This window comes from Bos taurus, chromosome 10 (assembly GCF_002263795.3).
Source record: "Bos taurus isolate L1 Dominette 01449 registration number 42190680 breed Hereford chromosome 10, ARS-UCD2.0, whole genome shotgun sequence".
Lineage (NCBI taxonomy): Eukaryota > Metazoa > Chordata > Mammalia > Artiodactyla > Bovidae > Bos > Bos taurus.
Window position 1 is genome coordinate 16,914,126 of NC_037337.1, and position 22,065 is coordinate 16,936,190.

The following is a 22,065-nucleotide window of genomic DNA, read 5'->3' on the forward strand; positions in this document are numbered from 1 at the left end:
GTGATCCTTATCAAGGCCTGATTTTTCTGGCTTTCTTTCTTTAGTCTTCAATTATGAAATATTTCAAACATATAGAAGATATTCAGTTCAGTTCAGTCGCTCATTCGTGTCCGACTCTTTGTGACCCCATGACTCACAGCACGCCAGGCCTCCCTGTTCATCACCAACTCCCGGAGTTCACCCAAACCCATGCGCATTGAGTCGGTGATGCCATCCAGCCATCTCATCCTCTGTTGTCCCCTTCTCCTCCTGCCCCCAATCCCTCCCAGCATCAGGGTCTTTTCCAATTGATACTACTAAAACTACCACATAGATTTTTAAAAATGGCTATGTACCAGTTGTGGTGAGCAGGGGACGCTTTTTGCCGTGGTGCAAGGTCTTCTCACTGCGGTGGCTTCTCTTATTGCGAAGCACAGGATCTAGGACATGTGGCTTCAGTAGCTACAATCCCGGTCTCTACAGCACAGGCTCAGTAGGTGTGGTGCATGGGCTTAGCTGCTTGTGGAATCTTCCTGGACCAGGGATCAAATCCACGGCTCCTTCATTGGTAGGTGGATTCTTATCTACTGCACCGCCAGAGAAGTCCAACCACATAGATTTTTTAAATGTGAATATTTTGAGATTTTCTTCGGATTTTTTTTTAAAGGTAACAGAATGTGATGATGGATAGAGCCAAACTCCCACCTTCCTCTCCCTTCCTTTCCTCCTCACAGATACCAACATCTTGGTGGCAGGCTGTGTTCTTTCCACTTGCGTTTGATGTGTATACTCAAATTTAGAATTGTTTTGTGTGGATTTATATTTGACATAAATAGTATCATATCATATATTTCCTTTTGCAACTTGCTCTTTTCACACAACATTGTGTTTTTGAAATTTATCCAAGTTGATGCATGCAGATCTAGCTCATACATTTTAAAGCCTCCATACAATTTCTTTATACAAAAATGTATAGATTTTTCTTTATTCATCCCTCCAATAATGTGTTATTGCATTACTGGTTATTTACAGTTACTTTTGCTGCTTCGAACAATGGGGCCATGAAAAATACTCTGCATGTATCTCTTTGTGTAAGAGCTTCTCCAGCGTGTGTACTTGGAAGCAGAATTATCAGGTCATAGAGTTGTGTTGCTTCTACTTTGCTGTTGCCAAATGCTCTGTGAAGTGGGTGACCCAGTTATGCTCCCACAGTGTCTGACGATACTAGTCATTCCACATCCTCATGGAAGCTGCATGTTCCTAAACGCAAAACTTGCCAATCCAACGGGAACAAGTTGTTCTCTTTTGCTTTGGCTTTTGGGTTTGCATTTCCCTGAGGACTAGTGAGGCTGGGGCATTTTCACCTGCTTCCTGGCCATTTGTGCTTCTCCTGTGCATCGTCTGTGTTCTTCCCGTTTTTCTGGGTTGTTTACTTCTATGTGCCAATTTGGAAGAATTCTTTACCTATTCCAGTTACTATTTCTGTGGCAGTTATTGGTGTCACATTTGTAGTTTTCCGTGCTTTGCAACTTGATGGCATCTTTTGTGGTACAGGTGTTTTAAATTTTAATACAGTCAAATTGACCTCCAATTTTTTCTTTATAGCTCTCAATTTCTGTATTTTGTTCAATGATCCTTTCCCTACTCAGATTTCTAAACGTTTAAGGATTTTAATCCCGCTTGAATTTCTTTGTGTACGCTGAGTAAGGCAGAGGTCCACTTCCCCTCCATAAAGATGGTCTATTTGTCCATTGTCCCAGAGCTGTTTGCTAAAAGCCCTTTTCTTCAGTGATACATAGTGGCGCCTAGGCCATAGTCACCTTTCATTTCTGTGGAGACTTACTTATAGACTCTGTTTTGTTCCATTGGCCCATTTGTCTATGCGTGCACCAAGAGCATATTTGCCTGCCGACTGTAGCCTTGAGTCCCTAATAAGTCTTGCTATCTGGAGGACAAGCTCTCCTTTCTTTTTCCTCTCCACAATTATAGTTGCTATTTTGAGTCCTTTATTCTTCAGATAAATATGAGTATTAGCTTTTCAAATTACATAGAAATCATTCTCTTTGGGTTTTGTTTGATATTGCATTATAAATTGATTGCTGGGAAAGAGAGCTTTAAAAATGATACTGAATTTCCTTATCAATGAATATGGTATAGCTTATGATCTGCACAGGTCTTTTAAAAAAGACCTGCAACATTTTTCTGTAACATTTAATGTTTTTCTTCAAAAACGTCTTGTGTAGTTTGACTTAGTTTTACTCATAGGTCATATTTGTTGCTATTTGGAAAAGCATTTTTATTTCTTTACATTATGCTTTGAAATTGGTTATTGCTTATGAATAGGAATGCTATTGATTAATGAATATTGATTTCAGATCTAGCAATGTGGTTAAGCTCTCTTATTTAATTGCATATTTTCTACATATATACTCATACTATCCATAAATAATCATAGTTTTTCTTCCATTTCACTCATTGCATTCATTTTTTTTTTTTATTGTTTTATTTTGTCCAGCTGGAGGCTGGTAGAGCCTCCAGCCCAATGCTGAATAGAAACAGTAATAAGAGGATTCTTGTTATGTTGCTGACTTTGAAATCATGGTTCTAAAACTTAATTTTTATCTATCATTGGGTTGCTGCTCATCTGGTTTAGCTGTCCATCATAGGATTAAAGATATTTTCTTTTATTCCTTGTTTGGTACATTAAGGAAAATCATGAATGTTGAATTTTGTGAAATATCTTTATTTCTTTTGACTGATGAAACTAGATCTTCTAGCTGTGTTCTTCAATAGTTGGTTGTAGGGTTCTGTGATTCAATTATGTTGTTCAACTCTTCCAGATTCATATTAATTTCTCTCTCAGCTTGATCTACCAATTTCTCTTAGCGGTTTGTTAAAACCTCCCATTCCTCTTTATAAAATTCTGTCCACTTTTTAGAATTTATGTAGTGTTCTGAACTTGGGAGCTCCCACTCTACCTTTAAAGTCTTTTATCTATGACATTAAATGAGTCCCCTTTTTTTCATGATAGGCTATCAAAATTGTTTTATTTGCTTTTTATTTTTGGCTGCACCTTACAGCTTGCTTAGTTCCCTGAGCAGAGAGTATTGAACCTGGGCCCTGGCTGTGAAAGTGCTGATTCCTAACCACTGGAGCTCCAGGGAATTCCCTATTTTACTTCGATTTTATCCAACATGGCTGTCTGTCCACATGGTTAAAGGGAATCCTAATTAGCTTGCTGTTTCATTTGCCAGTATTGGACATTCCAGACCTGCTTTTTCTGAGTCTTGTCAGCTATTGCCAGCAAACACTTGCATGGGTAGCTTCCCTCTGTGATATCCAGGAGAGACAAGACCACAGCCCCATCTCACTCTTGCTCCTGGCCTCAGTAGTACAGGAGACCTCCAGGGCCTGCTTCTGAGCCATCAGCCCTGTGCTGGTTGATCTGCTTGGGAGGGGAGTTCGGAGTCAGGGTCAGAGTGAGCACGCTGTGGAGCTTTCTAGGCATTGACAGACATGCCGTAATGGATGTGAGGAAGGCCTAAGCTAGGCAGTGGACATTTCTGTCTTCCATCTCTCCTTCCTATGTTCTTCATCTCGAGATCACTCATCCCCTGCTCTACCTGTGGGGTCAGTTCTTTCCAAGTTTCTGAATCAATCCTAATGGTCCACCACCCAACCCACCCATTCATCCATCTACTCGTTCATTTGTCCAGCCAGCATCAGTATTGTACAAATACTACAAGCTGTGTGATCTTGGAACTTCAGCGACATCATCTATAAAATGAATATAGTAATAGCATTGACCTCTTAGGACAGTTATGAGTTTGGAATTACACAATGCTTAAAAAGAAGTGGCAGACACATACTAAGTCCTCTATTAGGAATAGCTATTATCTTCATCCCACACTCACTGATTCAGTCAACTAACATTTCCTGAGCATGTACTACTGAGTACCAGAGATACGAGACACAGTCCCCGCTCACTTCCAGGTGGACGTCAGGAGAGGGTGATACCATTCAATTAACAGCCACGACTCGCCATGCGTAGTACGTTCCCCAGAGAGCTGGCAGAAGACGCTCCAGCAGCACAAGGAGACACAGCCAGTTTAGACTAAAGGCGGTGGGGGCTAGGGAAGGGCTCCCTTGAAGTGAAACTAAAGTTGAATCCTAAAGAAGGAACAGGGCTTCAAAGAAAGATGCAGGGCATTCCTGGCTGGAAGAGAAACACATAAGTAACCTAAAATCCGAGTGGCCTCTCAGGGCATTGGAGGCGTGTGTGACTGGTGTGAAAAGGTGACTCCAGAGGTACAGGGCTGCACCTGGAAACCAGTTAAGGAGTTCAGACACAGTGCTGTGCACAGGGCTCCAAGCAGGGGACTGGTGGGGACAGATGTGCAGCTTAACGTCCTACATGACTGTATGCACCAGATAAGCGACCCAGGTCATGTCCAGTGCTCCAGTGCACAGAACCCCGGTCTCTGCACGTCAGTTGAGGTGGGGACCTAGAGCCTGGGGCTCAACACAGGCAGTCTCAACCCTCTGAACTGCAGCTCACCCCCTAATATTTCCTCCTCCTGGCTCAGGTCAGAACCCTGGCCTCTGCAGGTCTCTCCTCCTGAGTTTCACCAGCCTGCTTGGCCTGAATCTGAGCCTGGTTTCTGCACAGGAGGCGACTGGCCAACGAGAGGCTGCAGGAACGGGGACTTCAACAAGCTGGAGTGTAGCTAGATCAGGGTAAAAGGGAGAACTAGACGGGTTGGGGGAGGGAGATGGAGGAGGATGTGCCTCTTACTCTGGGCCTTGGCACATGCTGTTCCTTCTACCTGGAACACTCTGCTCCCCACCTCCCTTGGGCATGGCACCTCTTTGTTCTTTGGGCCTTGGTTCGGCTCACTCCTTCCAAGAAGCCTTGCTCTGACTCCACTCCCTGGGTAACATCTCTACTGTGTGCTGTGGCATCTTCCGGTTTGTGCCTTCTCACCCAAGTTATGGGCATTAGCATTAACCTGCTGGTATCTGCCTTCCTTTTGGGCTTCCCTGGTGGTTCAGACAGTAAAAGAAGCTGCCTGCAATGTGGGAGAGCTGGGTTTGATCCTGGGTCGGGAAGATACCCTCTAGACAGAACTGGCAACCCATTCCAGTATTTTTGCCTGAGGAATCCCATGGACAGAGGAGCCTGATGGACTACAGTCCATGGGATTACAGAGTTGGACAGGACTGAGTGACTCACACACACACACACACACACGCATCTCACCAAGTGGCAGTTGTCACTTTACGTGACTGTTTCTCCCGGCTGGCTGAGCACACTGTGGAGAGGGCAGGCATCATGTCTTACTGATCTTTGCATCCTAACACCTAGAACCATGCCTGGCATATGTTGGGGTCTCTCCATAGAAATGTTGGTGGGATGGATGGGTAGATGGAAGGATGATTGGAGAGATGAGAGGATGAGTGGGTGGGTGGATGGATGGATGGATGAATGAGTGACTGGTGAATGGATGGAAACATGGGTAAGGTGGGTGGGTGTGTTCTAGAATGTTCTCAAGGCAGGATACTAGTTTCCACGACTCTTGTTGGCCATGGCTCTTCCATGAGAAATTTCCTCACCAGTCCTCTTAAAGAAGAGGCAGGAATCCTCATGCCCTAGATACTAATCCTTGAGACAGTACCGCTCAGTCCTGCCCACTAAGCGGCTCCTTCACGGAGGCTGTGGTATGGGTTTAGGGGAAGGGGAGGTGTGAGTCACAATGTCGGCTCAGGCCGTGTGACTCATGGTGAGTTATGTAGCCTTTATGGGCCTTCACTGTCCCATCTATCAAACGAGGGGCCAAGGACAGACGTCTCTCCAAGTACAAAAGTTCCAATTTTGGTGTAATATTTAAAAATACTTCACGAGTATGGTACATTTTATAGAGTACATTTCCTACTGTTGTCACAAAAACATCAAATGATGCCCAACCGTGCAAATAAAATAAGGCTCATCATGTTTGTTTGTTATACTTTATATTAAAAATAGTTCATTCTCCAACACTGTGTTCTTATAAAAATGTACACCCCATCTCCATGGGAGAGTCCATGGCCAGTTTTTAACATTTAAGTCTTGCCGATCACACTTCCACCTCTAGCTCTCTGTATCTGTTCCTTGGTGCAGACCCTATGATTTAGGACGGTCACTGCCTCTGCTGGGGTCGGGGCTGCCTAGGGGTGGGGAATAGGGATGGGCAGTGACTCAGAGAGGCCTGAGAGTGAATGGCTCTGCCATTGCTACAAATGGCCTGGACACTTGCACATCATCTGATGTGACCTGAAACCACGAACTTGGTTTCTGGCCAGAAACTCTGGCTTCTGACGACCATGCCCTCTCTGTTTCAAAGATCTTGCTTTGAGCAAAGGCAGAGTGACCAAGCTGGAAGACCCTCAAAAGCCAACCTTTTCTCTGGGCTTCAGGGACAAGCCTCAGGACAGTGCACTTGCCCTGAGAATCAGGATAACCTCAAGCCAGGGAAAGCTCAGCCTTTATTCACTGGTGCTGCCCCGAGTCTATGAGGTCCTGGGCACTATCTTCAGTCAGCGAAACCAGTCTAGCTGTGTGGACAAGCAAACAGGAGCACTGAAGAGTTGCAAATGCTATGATCAGTATGAGCCTGGATTTTTGCAGGAATGGTTAAGGGGTGACTTTGAAAAAGGCTTGGAAAATGGGACATCCCTCGTAGCTCAGTTGGGAAAGAATCGGCCTGCAGTGCAGGAGTCCCCCTGCAATGCAGGAGTCCTGGGTTCGATTCTTGAGTTGGGAAGATCCCCTAGAGAAGGAAATGGCAACCCCACTCCAGTATTCGTGCCTGTGAAATCCCATGGACAGAGGAACCTGGCAGGCTACAGTCCATGGGGTTGCAACTGTCAGACACAACTTAGCAACTAAACCACCACAGGAAAATGGTATCAAGGTTTTCTGCTACTTTGTTGATGAGGAGGTAGGGGCAATCTTGGGGGATTAGAGACGGAAATTGGAGTGTGTACAGTATTTGGGTTCCTCCCCAAAGACTCGAAGAGGCCTCCCAAGCCTTCAAGTGCAGAGGAATCATCTGCAGAGTCGCGAGAGGTGGATACGGCAGTGGATATGGCTTTCGTAGGGCTGAGTCAGGGCTGAGGTTCCGTAAAGTGGAAAGTGCGGGAGGGGAGCGGTGGTGGGGTGGGAGGCAGTAGCGAGGCAAAGACAAGCATGCGCAGTGAGAGGCTCGGGGTGGAGAGGCTTGTGAGCTTCTTTCTGTCAGGACAGCCGCAGCGCGGACAGGCAGGGTGGAGGCACCAGCACTCAGAGCCGAAGGATGTGTTCCCAACTGCACTTTCACAGGTCAGGTGTCTCTCCCTGGCCTCCACTGGGAGCTTCCGGGCCCGAAGTGAGTCTTGGTCGTCTCCCCATGCTCAATTGTGCCCAGAACCTCTTGGTAGAAGAGCCTTTCTGAGATGGTCTCCCCTTCTCAGCAATGGGCCTCACATTGGCCTTCACTCCCAGGAGCCAAGAGTGGAGGGGAGCATTCTGAGACATTCTTCCTTTCTACCCACTGGGACCTGCAACCCTCAGGCACAGAGAGAATGTTCTGGCCAAAGACTCCCCCATTTGGCCCCGCTAGCCCTCTGCTGTGATGATCAGACTTTGACAAGCAAGGAAAGCATGGTTCAAAGGGGTGTTCCTTTACTCAAGTTTGTGCCACCAGTACAAGACAGAGATGTCAGCCAAACATAGCCGCAGACGGGCCTTCTTCCTACATGCTGGAAGCTTCTCTTCTGCAAGCCTGACAGGAAGCCCAGCTCCAGCTAAGTGACCCTGGTACGTGCAGTCCAGCTGTCCTTTCGAAGCTTAGAATAAAGGCTGCTCTATCTGGATGGTCACTCCTTTTTTCAAATGTTCAATCCTCTTTCTTGAATGAAATAACAGCAGGCAATCATTTTTATGTGCTCATTTGCAGTGACTTTGGCAGGACTTGGAAACCACATTAGCCCCACATTCTGGAAATTTAGCTCATGGCTGCGTGATGCCCAGGAACCTGGGAACCACCACCCCAGGCCAGTCCTGCACCCTCAAGGGCACTGCCCCCATTTCCTCTCTGTAAACCCCTCCTAAGTGGGGTTGCCCCACAGCATCTGAAGTTAAGCTTAAAAAAAAGAGGGTAGAGGTTTTCAGGGTCCTGATGGTCATAGACACTTTGCAATTTCTCTGCAAGTTCATCCCATTTCATCTTTTTCCGCAAAGAGTTGGGCAGTGGCAGCTACACAGGACATGGGTGTTAACTGTGGACTTCCCCTCTGGGAACTGCCCTGAGGAGACCCCCCCACCCCACCCTGCCTTAAACTGGGGAGACAGCACAGGGCTGGGGTCATGAAAACACTCCCTTTTTAACTGTTCCACGTGATCACTTTCTAGGGGTGTGGGGGCAGTATGGGAACGCTTTAAAAAAAGAAGCGCTCACATTTATGGATGACAAAGGAGATCACCCAGGACGTGGGGTAGACAGCACCCCACCCCTCTTCTTGGGAGCGTGAGGGGAGGGAGAATGGAGATAAACTACTGGGGTGGGGCAGGGGGAGGAGGAAGAATTAAAACGCAACAATCAAACCTTTAAATAGTAACTTTTAAAAATATAAAAACAGGTCATTACAATGACTTTTCATTTTCTTTTTTTCTTCAGGAATCAATTTGTCTTCTACCCTCGCCTTCCCTTGTGGCAAGAGCCTTAACAACAGGTGGTGGCTAAGCATCCGAGACCCAGAGAGAGAGAGACTGAGAGAGGAAGAGAGACACAGACAGACTCTGGACACCCCTCCCCAGCCTCAGAAAGGTTAGGGCACCCACCTTGCCCTTCTCTTCCGCCTCCAGAGCCAGGTATGTGGAGGGGCTCACCTGGGAGCAAGAACATTGGAGAGGGGTTCACTGGGAACCCCACTTCCTTCTAACCAGACAGGATCACACATTAGAAAATAACCCATAAAAATGCAGTATAAAAATTATCTTCCATATGCTACATCCACGGAGAGCCCACCACCAGGACTCATAACGGCCTTTAGCTTTTCCTTAAGAAAAAAAAAAAAAAAAGACCAAAGGAAAACCAAAACAAAAAACAAAATTCTAATACCTCAGAACATTTTGGTACCAAAAAGTGGCACCCACAGGAGCTGATATTCTACCTGTAAGCTGTTTGGGCTCCTAAGAGAGACAGGAAGCCAGGAGAAGTCAGCACGGTGCACCCCCAGCCCAACCCCAAGTCCCCTCTCCCTGCTGCCCTGCCTGGGGTGGGGGGGCAGGGAGATCAACCTTAGACTCCGTCCTGCAGGCTAAATACACATTTTCCCTCTAAGGAGAGAGTAAGGGGTCAGAGGCAGGAAAGTGGGGAGAAGGCATTTTATGAAAGGACATCACTTCTAATTCCTTTTATTCAAATTAAAAAAAAAAGCACCCACATCAGTTGCTATTTTCCTCTGGTAGCTCCCTGAGCTGAGTTGCTATGCGTTCTTCTACCTTTGTGTCCTTTTCAGGTTGTGTCCGAAGATTAAGTAGGGCTGGAGACAGAGTGCCTTTGAACTTCCATTTCTCATCACGACAACCAAGTGTGCACCAAAGAGAGATGGAGGCGGGGGTGGGGTGGGGGAGACAGACAGACAGACAGCTTCAGACACCCGAGAGGGGAGCCAAAGGGCTAAGAGGCAGGTGGAACTCAGGAGGCCACAGAAAAATTCACTGTGTTTCTGCTGCCGTCAGCCTGGGTGGGCACCCGTCTCGAGCTCTGCCTGTCCGTCAGTCTGTCTGGAGCTGGGTCCTGACATGCCTTAAGACGATTTCCAGGTCCACATGGAGACACACTCACCCAGGGATACCTGATGGCTGACCTGGCCGCCAGCTATACTGCCCCTCCTCCACCCAGGAGTCTTCTTCCTCTCCCACTCCCCTCTCCATTCTGCCCCCCTCCCTGCCTCCCCTTCCCAGATGGGAACTTCTGTTTAAAAAAAAAAAAAAGCCACCACCACGAGTGGATTACGAATACAGCAGGCGAAATACACGGCTGGCATTGCCGGTGGGAAGGGGCCTCCTCCCCCGCTGACCAGTCCGAGATAGGAGTCTGTTATTTACACTTTTCACAAACCTTGTGCGCTGCACAATCGGGGACGTGAAACCCTCCCCCACTCCCTGGTACAAACGTGTGGTCCACACTCCAGTGTCCCCGGGCTGGGGAAGGAGGACACATCAAAAGAAAGGGGAAGGAAAGAGATTCATGAGGGTGTATGTGGAGAGCCGGAGCCATGAGCCTCCAAATCTACGTGCAGCCTCTGCCAGCATCGTTATGGGAGGAGGAGGGGAGAAATCCATGGGAGTCCGTGAGACACAGGAGTCCCGACGTGACGGGCGTGTCCTCTCAGCCCGCCGGAGCGCGGGGCTGGGCCGCTCGCTGCCCGTCCTCCGTGTCTGCGGGGTCTCCCTGGCACAGCCGAGTCGGGGTCTCCCCGAGCTTGACAGCCCCGTCACAGTCCTTGCTCAGTAGATGACCTCATAAACCGTGGCCTTCTTGTCACCAGAGCCTGTTACGATATATTTGTCATCCGCCGAAATGTCACAGCTCAAGACTGACGAGGATTCCTTAGACTGGAGGAGGAGAGAAAGGACAGAAATTCACTCTCTGGGGGTACTCAGCGCTTTCTTGGTACTCGTGGGATTCACCCGCCCTCTGCCCACCCTGGAGAGCATGCTGTGAGGCCTTCAAACACAGCCCTTCCCATCAGTGGGGCCCCTTCTGCCTGCTTCCGCATAAGGAAAAGCTCATTAACTGGGCCAGATGTGATCTTTACAGTCAGCTCCGAGCAGCAAAACACAACACTTGAGTGTGAGCTTTGCATCCTGAGTTTACAAATAGGAAGAAGCGTTTCTGAGCTGAGAGCAGGTGTATCCAGTGTAACTAGAGACTCTTGAAAGTTACATGTGTGATGCACCAGATGCCAGACTTCCAAACTGCATCAAGAGAATGTCTTACTGGCTCTGAAAGAGAGTGTGTGTGACTGTGTAAGTGTGCAAGACTGTGTGTGTGTCTCTCTCTCTGTGTGAGTGTATATGAGTGAGCGAGGGAGAGTGCAGCGTCAGGCCCCAGGCTTTGAAAACCCACACACAAAAAAAGCCTCTTCCCTCTCTCATACCTCTTTCTGGATCCTTCTCTGGCCCCATACCTCTCTCCTTATATTGAAGTGTTGAGATGGAAAATGAACTTACTTTAATACCAGACAACACTGCTCAGAAAAAAAAAGCTGCCCAGTTTGCTCATACGCCCGGTGCGCCTCCTGTGAGGGCTCAGTGTGCAGGCCAGAGCCAAGAGCATGTTTTCATTCCTCCTTGCTCTAGAAATCCTACAAGAGCCCCTGCTAAAAGCCCTCGCCCCAATTGGTCAGATGCCACTAGCAGCAGAGTATGGGTCCCACTGATGTGCCCAAGTCCAAACCCTCGCCGCTGGAGAAGCCGTCTTGGACTCCCAGTAGGTAGGGGTCAGGGCAAGTCCTGCTCTGCCTCCCCCATCCCTGCCCCATCACCGTGGCCAGGCCCAGACTCTCAGCAGAATCAAGAGGGGCACTTGGAGGGCAGGTAGTACCTGGAATATGCTGGCTCCATACGGAGTCCTCCAGGCGTTGAGAAGGTTATCTTTCCCAGTGCTCACAAACCACTTGCCTGCAGGCAAAGGAAACATCAGGTTGTGGGCTGCTGCCCTCTAAAGCAAGACCCGCCCCACATGGCCAGCTACCATGGAAACGCGGTGTGACCCGCTAACTAGTGCTGGGCTGACTCTTCCCTTGTGAGAAGCGTTTTGTAATCAAGACATACCACACACACACGGACACACACGGACACTCAGATACTGCCTTTCTCTGCAATCAAGGGGAGGGGTGGACAGGCTGGTACAGAGAGAGGCAGGATCTGCAGTTAATCACAGGGATTACACTTCGCCAGAAGATTCTTTTTAAAGCCACTAAGCTCAACTGACCCATCTCGATTCTACTATTGAAAGATGGCAGGAAGTACTGGGGATGGCGAAGCTCCAAGCAGCTAGAGATCCAGCCAAAGGTGGTGGGTCTCTGCAGGCACGCCACCAGAGCTTTGCCTGCGTTAAAGCTCCAGGGTTCCCAAAGCCCTGGGGGGGTGCCTGCTATTCCTGGTCCATAAAGACCTGTTGGGGTTCAGAGAGGCTGGGACTGTCCTAAGCTGCATGGCTAGTCAGTGGGCCGGCACATACTCCAGTCCAGAGCTGTGGCCACCAAAGCCCATGGTCCAAATCACCTGTAGGCAGGTGCTCTGCTCCTGCCCCAGGCCAGCAAGGTCTGGCTCTGGCCTGGTGTCACAGGTGCTTGGTACCCTGTGGCAGTACCTGCATCCTCAGATGCGGGGCGGGATGGGGGTACTGGTCTGGGTCAGGAGGCTAGTTCTGAGACCATGCTCACTTAGGGGGGCTCTGGCCCTTCTCCAAGCTCCGAGCGGCATCCCTGCACAGAGGGCTGGCCAGGTTCCCGCTCCCCTAGGCTCACCGCAGTAGGCGAACTTGAGGGACAGCACGCAGCTCTCGTGCAGGTGCAGCTGGTACTTGTCGGGCTTGGTGTGGTGCAGCACCTCCACGTTGCTGCTCTCCATGCCCACGGCCAGCCACTCCCCGGTGGGGCAGTAACCCAGCGAGAAGATCTGCAGGGGAGGGGAGGACAGAGATCAGCATCCTCCAAAACCACGGCAGCGGGGTGCCGGGGGCAGTGCGGCGGGGACAGGAGGAGGGAGAAGAGGGGCGCTCCTCCACCGCCCTGCTCAGGAACCCTGTGGGCTCAGTCTTACCGACTCCCTCCCCTAGCACCTCCCCACCTGCCATGTGCAATGTAAAGTCCCCCTCTCTCCCCCTCAAGGGAATAGGATCTCATGTTTTATCCCCAATCAACTTCCCAGGTGAGGAAGCTGAGGCTCAGAGAGGTTGCTGACTCTAAAAAGTAAAGCAGCAGAGCCAGGATTCAAACTCAGAGGTGACACAGACATTTCACTTTCAAAGTTATTCTCTGTCTCAGTGACTTTCACCTTTCCTTAAGAAAAATATGAGTAAATAAAACACTAATGTATTAAACGTGCAAGATTAAAATATTAACACAAATAATACAATAACAAAAAGTAATAATACTTAGCATTTATGGAATGCTTTCTATAGCCAGGCTTACAGCCAAGGCTTTCAGAGGGACCATTGCAGGTACTCACATCAGACCCATGAAGTAGCTATGACTATTCCCATCCCATGAATGAGAAAACTGAGGCCAAATGCTCAATGGCAGAGGAGCTGGGAATCAAGGGGCAAGTGCGACCAACTCCAAAGCCTTGTGGATTCTGCTTCACGGCCACTTCCTCCAGGAAGCCTTCCTAGATGACTCAGCTTGGTCTCAGGTCCATTTGTAATGACTGCGTGTGAGGACCCCTTGGTCCCCTGAACCAGCCCCTGAGACCCAGGGAGGGAAGGCCCCATGCTGCCCCAGTGGACGGGGAGGGTCCCAGGCGCACACCTGGGAGGTGAAGTCGTGCTGCTGCAGCTGCCGGCCCTCCCGCAGGTCCCAGGAGCGCACGGTGTTGTCCAGGCCCCCCGTCCACAGCTTGGTGCCGTCGTGGGAGATGTCTATGCAGCTGGCCCCGTCCGTGTGGCCCTGGAACTGCCTAGGAAGGTCAGGCAGGGGTGAGGGTGAGCCCCAGGGAAGCACTGACTGCTATGTTGACAGCTGTCCCAGGAAGACGCCAACTCTGCCCCAGCACAACGGGAAGCTCGAGGGCCATGGTCCCTCAGGGCTCCTCTCCCACTCGAGCGTCTCGGCCAGGGCCAGTACTTGCATGAGGTCACAGGGAGGGAGGACTCAGACCCAGCAGCTTAAGCTCCTCCAAACCGGTCTCAACGCCGCCTCTTCTCCCCACATCTCTGCGTGTCTCAACTTATCTGAGTTCTGCCCTGCCAGGTCTGCCCCAGGCCCCCTCTCCCTGGAGCCTGGTGCAAGCTCCTGGTCCACAGAGCCCTCCTGCCTCTGTGGGCACCTGGTACAAGCCATCCTTTCACCTGGGTGCCCTCACCTGTGCCACCCCGGCCACCCCACAACACCTCAGACCAGCTGGTCGCAGCCACGATACCAGCACGGCCTCCCCAGGGCGAGGACATCCCCGCTCCCCCCCGTGCCTCACCTGACCAGCGTCTGGTTGTGCAGGTCCCACACGGCAATGTTCCCATCACTGCAGCAGGAGAAGCAGACTTTGGCGTCAGGGCTGATGGCCAGGGCGTAGCAGGCCGGAGCCGAGGACGTCAACTCAGCCTTGATGCGGGGCGTGGGCGAGGCCAGGTCCCAGATGGTGAGCGTGCTGGCCTCGCCGCCCACGATGAGCGTGCGCCCATCAGGGAGCAGCTTGCAGGAGCGGATGTAGTTGTCCCTGTTCTGAAGGGGGAGGGGACAATGCTCAGCGCCACCCACCTCTCCTCCCGGGGACCGGGAGAGTCACATCCAGCAACACTGAGCACCCTTGCCACATCTGCTCTCTTCCTGCCCTTAATCGCGGCTGCCAGGCTGACCCCACTGCTCACTCGTGACTTTTTAAACTTTCACTTCTTCACAGACCCCTGGAGACCAGCATCATCTCCCCAGACAACGAAAGCAGGGTTCAGAGAAGTTTGCCAGGTTGCCCAGAGTCGCTCAGTCGATACAGGGCTGCGCCTGGCCAGGTCAGTGGGGCACTGCCCCAGGCCCCAGCTCTCCTGTAACAGCTAGAAGGGATGCCCGCAGCCCTAGGATCCTCACCAGGCAGTCCAGCTGGGAGATAGGGCTCTTGCTCCCCGGCTGGCTGATGTCCCAGATCTTCACGCAGCCCTTGCCTCCTGTGTAGACGTGGCGCGTGGGGTTGCTGATGGTCACCGCACACACCACCTCCCCGTGGCTGAGAGTGTTGATCTGCCGGGCGTGCCTGGGGATGCCAGGGCCTGCCAGGGCGTCGTGGGGGAAGGGCACGGGCTGCATCTGCCCATCAGCGCTCACATGGAAAGAGTAGGCTCTGAAAGGGGGAGAACCACGTTTCTGCCATCTCCAGTCCTCTAACAGTTTCTCCTAACTGGCCCTAACCCCTGCCTGGCCTGCCTGCCTCCAAGGTGTCCCCTGCCCTCATCTTAGGAAACCTGGTAACCCTAACCTCCTTGACCTGGTTCCACCAGGACGGAGACAGCTTCATAGTCCTGCCTTGACTTCTGCCCCTGCTTATAGATCCTCGCTCCGAACCACGTCACTGACCCCTCGTTGCCTTGGAACACCCTCTCCCGCCATCTATACAATCTCTAGCACTCTGACCCTGGAAAGGGCCCAGCTTGAATGCCACCCCTCCTCTAGGAGCCAGTAGTATTAGGGAAGAAAATCTGCTTGCCCCCCATCCCTGAATGAATCACAGAGTACACATCAGAGCCAGGGGTGAGCCAGTGTAGTCTGCCCGCTGGTTCAGGTCATAGGAGTGCCAGCTGCGGCTAGAACCCACAGGAACCCCCAGGGCAGGGAAGATCCGTGGCATCTGGTTGGGAAGCCCAACATGTGAAATGTTCCTCCCCTCTCAAGTCCAGGGATCACAACCTCAACCCCAAACCTTCTTCCCCTTTCAGAGGGAGCCTGGGGGCGATCAGGAGTGCAGCCAGGCAGCCATCCGTGGGATTGCAACCTGCCCCAGGGGCACCCCTAGAGAGGCAGACACCTTTCCCCAGGAGAGGCCCATCAGGGCAGGGGATGGGTGAGTGGGTGGTGTGCTCTCTGCCCTCCCCAACAAGCAGAAAATAAGTAGTCAAGGCTTACGGTTTTCCACCAGGAATGGAGGCGAGGCTTGAGGGCAGGCCTGTGGCCCGCATGGGAGGGTGAGGGTCAAAGCCAACCTGTAAGGCAAGACAAGGCCAGCCCTTAGTGAGGGGTGCCGCCCTCCGTCCCCCTACTATACAACGCCGCCACCCCAGCTTCCTCCTCCACCACGTCCTGTCCCACCAGCACCACGCTGCCTCTTCAGAGCCCAAGATGGCTGAGCAGAGCAAAGCCCCTGTTCCAGCGACAACACAGGCCGGGGCCCTCTCAGTAACAGCAGACACGCCTTGGTATAACACGTGGGCAGCCCCACGGGCCGAGGCCCTGCCTCGTGAAATCTCCTGACTCACCATGGGAGTCCCACCCCAGAGCGCCCAGAGAGACGGGTGCCAGCCCCGCTTCCCAGATGGAAGGGCAGCCCAGGGCGGCTGCTGGTGGAGGTCACGTGGTGACCAAAGGGCAGGGGTGGGAACCAGGCCTGTGACCCCAAGAGTGTTCCCTTCTGCTTCCTCATGAACACTCTCCCCCAAGGAGCTGCCTGTCACTGGACCCAGAGGCGCCCCCTGCATGCAGGACGGGTCTCTCTAACCCCCTCCACTCCCCTCCCACTCCTTGCCCAGCCCCCCAAAAAGGAGCCAAAAGGTCTACGTACAGCTCCAAAGCTCACCATTGGCGATCGGCCGTAGGCGGCAGCAGCGGCGGCTGCAGCCGCGCTCATCTGGGGCGGGATGTTGTGGAGGCCTGCGTAGGCGCTGGGGCTGGTGAGGGAGCCATTCATCTCGTGGTGGCTCATCATGGCAAAGGGCGCGGCGTAGGAGCTGGTGATGGAGATGGGCGTGCGCAGGGCCGAGGCTGCAAGGAGGCGGAGGTAAGCCCGGACGCACCGCCAAGGGGAGAGGGTCCCACCCCCTCCATCCAGGAAAAGCGCAGGCCACCAGGCTGCCTCTGGCCCAGAAGCAATCTTTCCTGTCTTCTCAAGCTATCCACTCCAGGCAGTCCTCCTGGGCTGAGCTCACCTACCAGAGATCCCCATGTTCACAGCCCAAGAAGGTTTGAGGTGAGAGATGTGCCCACCTTTTTTTTATAGAACAAGATTCAGAGGCCCAGAGAAGAGCATTTTTCAGAATCTCACAGAACTAACAACAAAGGCAGACAGACACTGATGGTGTCCCGAGCTGTCTAAAGCTCCGTCCACACGCTGAGCTCAACAGTGGCCTCAGTAAGCCCTGACATGAGTGCTGAAGCAGCAGGCGTTCACCTCGGTGTCAAACCTGACCAAGTCCCGCAGAGACAGGCCCTCACTCCGACTCCCTGCCTGGTGCTCTGGCCCATCTGTGAGGCTCCAGCCCTGGCCCGGGGCAGACCCTCCCCTCAAGCACAGTCAGCTCAGCCCCATTGTGCCTACCCATTATACCTAGCGGGTCCATGCCTGGAGGTTTGCCTGGCATCGACCGGAGCCCTGGGGTCGTGCTGGTGCCAGGAGTTGGGGCATCATTCCGCGGGGTTGGTGTGTTGGACTTGAGTCCAGGGGTGGAGGATTTGTCATTCTGCAAGGGGGAAACACAGACACCAAGGGAGGCTATGAAGATTCCTTTCTCCAAGAGCTAGACACCACATGAGGCCTAGTTCTCAATCTTCTGCCACACAACCCCTTCATTCTTGCCCAATCTTGTTTGGCAGGGACTGTGTTCATTGTTCCCATTTTACAGATGCAGCAACCGAGGCTCAGAAAGAGTAACTAAGCACAGGGTTCAGCCTGTACGTGGTAAAGCCAGGATGTGAACCCAGGCCAAGCCCCAATCCATGTGCTTTCTGCTCCACCCCTCCACCTTCTAATCAGCAGCACTCCAGGTGCAGCCCCTTTTCCAGAAACTTTTTCTCTCTGCCCCAACCCTCCCTAGCCCTCTCCTAGTCTGCGGTGTCAGGAGCAGACCCCACATACATGACCAAGGTCTTTGGTCTTGGAGGAGGGCGTGCTGCTGGAGGAGGCCACCGAGGCGGGGCTGGTGGGGGCATCCTTCTTCAGGCCACGGGCCTTGTCCAGCCCATTTTCAGGAGGGGAGTGTGCCGGGCTGACCCGGGGTGTCGCAGGGTCCTAAGGACACAAGTGAGGCAGAGATGTGCTAAGAGCTACGATGAGCCTGAGTCTTCTCTGGTCCCAAGGGGAGGCCACCAGCTCTTAACAACCTAGTCTGACCCTTCCTCATCCCAGAGACGGGGAGACTGAGGACAGAGCGGGTGGGTGGACGGGATCTGCTCAAGATCAAACATGAGTTCAGGCCTCCATGCTGGGGAGCTGGCCCTCTTGACTTCGTGTAGATCCCTTCTAGCTCCTCATTCCCAGCTGAGGCTGACCCACGGGGCTCACCACCCTAAAACCCTAGGGATGGTGCGGAGAATAGAGCTGACCTAGAGGACCAGGGGAGCCGGCCCCCCACTGGGATCTTCAGGGGTCTCTCTCTCTGGAGACCCATCCTAGGAAGCCAGCATGCTGAATGACTCCCCAGCCACTAAGCAGCCAAGTCCTGTCTTCCTCCTCCTGACCAGCCTGATGCCCCCAACCCAAAGGCCTCAAACCCAGCTGGGGCTGCCGGTAAGGGTGCAATAGCCGAGACCCAACAGCTCCCACCTGGGACAGGAACCATCTCCAACTCCCCACGCAGAAAGCCACCCTGCGACCGGGAACTGCCCTCACCTCATTGGAAACGTCCACCACTAGATCATCACTCTTGTCCCCGTCACTATCCTGCATGGAGAGAGAAGCCAATGAGAGGCCACACCCACCCCAGACTGAGCCCAAACCATCCCATTTCCACCAGCCAGGAGCTGAACCTCAGCCAAACCCCAAAGTGCACACTGTCCCCACTCAGCCCCACCAGCGGCGGCCTCCTCTTTGCTGCTTACTAGTGCAGCCTCCCGGACCCAGGGTCTTTCGGCTCCCACAGCCACCGGCAGCGTCACCCACAACTGCCCCCATTATATTTCTAAGCTTCCTTTAACTTGTCCCTCTGGAGCCAAACACCTCTCTCCAGTTGGCCTGACATCCGCCATCACTTGTACATACACTGGTCTCGTTCCATCATTTCCATCACAGTGTGGGAAGGGTGATTAGCCTCATCTCCCAGAAACGCAGCTGAGGCTTTGGCTGCGCGATACGCCCAAAGCCCCAGAGCAGCCAAGGAGCTGGACAGGGAGGGCTGGGCCCAAGGGCACTGGCTCCCACACCGCATTGCCCCCTGCCCTCTGCCCCAGCTCTCAGCCCTGCCCAGCCTGGCACAGAGCAGAAACCATGACCACCTGTAGGGTCAAAGTATGAGGGCACCAGGGATGGCACCTGGAGCAGACCACAGATTCTGAGGGGGCGGTGATGGTAGCACGGGGTTGTGGGTCCATCTGGGGGGGCCCCTAACTCTCCCCAGACTCCACAGGGCCCAGGGGGACCTCTCTGCTCACTCCCTCCTGGCTGTGGCCCATATGCTCACAGCGCACTGATCTATGCAGGCTTCCCATGCCCAGGCCACCTGCCCTCCTCAGCAGGCCACCTCTCCTCCCCAACCTGTACCTGACTCTTCCACGACCAGGCCCTGGGGCGGGGGAGGGCTCCTCCTTCAGCCCGGCCGACCCAACACAAACCCCAGCAGAGCCCCCAGACGTACGTATCGGCTCAAACTGTCCTTCTCTTCTGCTTTCCGCTTCTTGGCTTCCATGCTGTAGTCTGCAGATCCCCGGTGCTTCTCACTAGCTCGCAGGCTTTCCGAGGGCGACACTGAGTTATTCTGGAAGCAAGGAGGAGACTCAGTGTGAACATTTCATTCGTGCATCGATATAGCTCAGTGGGGTGACCCAGAAGGTCAGTTGAGGTGTCGTGTGTGCCCTGTAGGTCTTGGCTCCATCAGAGCCTCACCAGGGAGGGACGCCCTCCCAACTCCCCAGATTTGGTTCCTCTGGGAGAGGCCCTGAGAGCATGACAATTCTCTTTTGTAGCAATGTCGCTGCTGTTAGATAATTAACCTTGCACGAGCCACTGGCCTCTGGCCTATTAGCCTGTGCGCTTCATGAAGGCGGGGGTCGCACCTATCTCCTTTTCCACCCCTCTGTGCTCAAAGAATGGATAAACTGAATTTGTACAGAGTCTTGAAGACGGATCTGAGCCGACAAACTGGGGCTATGCACAATACCTCATCTGCTAAACCTGACAGGAAGAGGGACTGACAGGCAGGGGAGCTGCCAGGTGCCAACAGGTCTCCCAGTGTAAGTACGCAACGGGCCATTTTGTGTGAATGCCCCTCCATGACGGCTTGGCCTCCCGCAATTTTAGAGAGAAACACCAGGGTTGCAATGATGCAGAAAACACAATGTCATGAAGCCTCTCCCTCTGAAGATGGGAAAAGGCATAGAGGGCAGGTGGAATTCCCCTCCACTCTGTGATGATGGCCAAATCCAGGTCCCGAGACGACGGGAAACGTGCCCAAGGTCCCCCAGCAGGAGGCCACTTGAAGAAAACCCGAGGCTTTTATGCCTGGAAAGAACTAATGAGTTCTCCCTTCAACTACAAAGCAAGTGAGGATGAGAAGAGTTTGGAATGTAAGGCCTGGGAAGAGGGAAGGTGGGCTAACAAGGTGAGGCAGGAGAAACAATGACAGTGGGTCTGAGGATGGAGCAGTCTTGGAAGTTGAGAGCTTCTCTCAGAGAAGGACTCCAGCTGGTGGTGCGATGGGTGAGTAGGGAACAACAGGCGTCACGTGGCCTCCAACACCAGGCTGGGAGCAGACAGGGAGGTGCGATGGGCAGGGGTACCTGCCAGCAAACCTCTGTGCCAAGGGAAAGATACCACAACCCCCTCTAGGGGACCACTGAGGTTTGTTCCTTCCTAAGAGACTACACTGGTGGCTCAGTGGTAAAGAATCCACCTGCCAATGCAGGAGACACAGGTTCATCCCCTGGGTCAGAAAGATCCCCTGGAGAAGGGAATGGCAACCTATTCCAGTATTCTTGCCTGTAGAATCCCATGAAGGGGAGGAGCCAGGCAGCTACAGTCCGTGGGGTCGCAGAAGAGTGGGACACGACTGAATGACCAAACAATAACACGACAAGAGACCGCACTGCACCTTCCCCTGCAGCCCTCGGCACCTTCTTCTGTGCACCTGCCTTGGATCAGGCTTGAGGCTAGATGCAGGTGTGGAGGAATGAACAAGATGCAGTCCCTGCCCTCCAGCAGCTGACCGCCCAGCTGGGGCAGGGCGGGGAGCAAAGTCCAGTCCATCCTCGTCCCCGTGCCCAGGGGTGTGTGACAAGCCTACGTGGGGACCTGCAGAGATGTCTCCTCAAAGGCGGAGGCCTTCCAGAGGCAGATGGAAAGTCTCCCCACTTCCCCCAGAGGCAGGGTCTGGCGTTCTGCGGGGAGCTGTGCGGGAAGGAGCCACAGAACCTCATTTCCTCCCCTAAGCCGGTTTCTGGGCAGCCCTTCCCTGCCAAGCTTCTGCCTGAAGCAAATTAAAATGGCAGAGTTATCAAGCCTTGAAGAAAATATGGAGGTTATAATGGAAGTGCAGCTTCAACCTTCCCCGCAGCTGGGCAGGCGCGGCAGCGATGCGCGCATAGCCGCAATTCAATTAGCCGCGGCGAGCGCCGGCAGAAAAATCACTGTCATTTCATTTCATTTCCTCCGACGGCGACCACCCCGTGCTAAGGAGAAACGCTCCCAGCCCCTCTGCTCTTGCGCGGGTAGCAAGGAGAGGGGGGCGTGCGGCCGCTCCTGTTTCTCCCCGCGACCCAGGCCGCGGCTCCGAGAACAGCGGGCTCTTTCTTTTGCAGTCAGCTGCAAAGCCTCGCTGCTACCGGAGGAGAGTCATGTCAGGCGTTTAGCGGCATCGATCCAGCCCGCCTCTGGCTGGCAGGCGGCCAAAAAACTAAGTATTTTTTATTGCTTCGGCTAGGCAAGGAAATATGAATGAAGCTACCTCTAATTGGACTCCAGACTAACCCCTCCGGGACAGCTTCCAGCCCGGCCAGTCGGCCCCCCTCCCACTCCGACACGGCCCTGTCTTTCCTGCCGGGGCCTCATCTGTTGACAGCCTGGTTTCCAAAGGGCTGATTACGTTCGTTTCCACTTCCCGCGACACCATGGCTGCGTGCACACGTGTGAGCCCCTACCGCCTACCCCCAGGGCCGGCCCACAGCCCTCTGGGGCAAGGACGGTGACCCCATTCATTTCCATTGAACTCTCCA

The 22,065-nt window shown here is 52.9% G+C and overlaps 1 protein-coding gene across 12 annotated transcripts in view; it reads right to left on the bottom strand.

Annotated features, from left to right (window-relative positions):
- Window positions 1-8,596: 8,596 nt before the first annotated feature.
- Window positions 8,597-22,065, bottom strand: part of TLE3 (TLE family member 3, transcriptional corepressor) — a 49,163-nt gene continuing 35,694 nt past the window's right edge. For 3 of the 12 annotated variants that reach the window (XM_005211316.5, XM_010808914.4, XM_059890353.1), the window contains 12 exons: window positions 19,494-19,613; window positions 18,533-18,583; window positions 17,780-17,932; window positions 17,243-17,384; window positions 16,490-16,689; window positions 15,838-15,914; window positions 14,809-15,058; window positions 14,201-14,448; window positions 13,540-13,687; window positions 12,538-12,688; window positions 11,610-11,686; window positions 8,598-10,618 (listed from right to left, as the gene is read on the bottom strand). In XM_005211316.5, the coding sequence (XP_005211373.1) occupies window positions 10,511-10,618; window positions 11,610-11,686; window positions 12,538-12,688; window positions 13,540-13,687; window positions 14,201-14,448; window positions 14,809-15,058; window positions 15,838-15,914; window positions 16,490-16,689; window positions 17,243-17,384; window positions 17,780-17,932; window positions 18,533-18,583; window positions 19,494-19,613 (1,725 nt within the window). In that variant the 3' untranslated portion in view covers window positions 8,598-10,510. Of the gene's footprint in view, window positions 10,619-11,609; window positions 11,687-12,537; window positions 12,689-13,539; window positions 13,688-14,200; window positions 14,449-14,808; window positions 15,059-15,837; window positions 15,915-16,489; window positions 16,690-17,242; window positions 17,385-17,779; window positions 17,933-18,532; window positions 18,584-19,493; window positions 19,614-22,065 lie in introns of all 12 variants that reach the window. The other 9 variants (XM_005211317.5, XM_010808917.4, XM_010808918.4 and 6 more) reach the window with 6 other exon arrangements.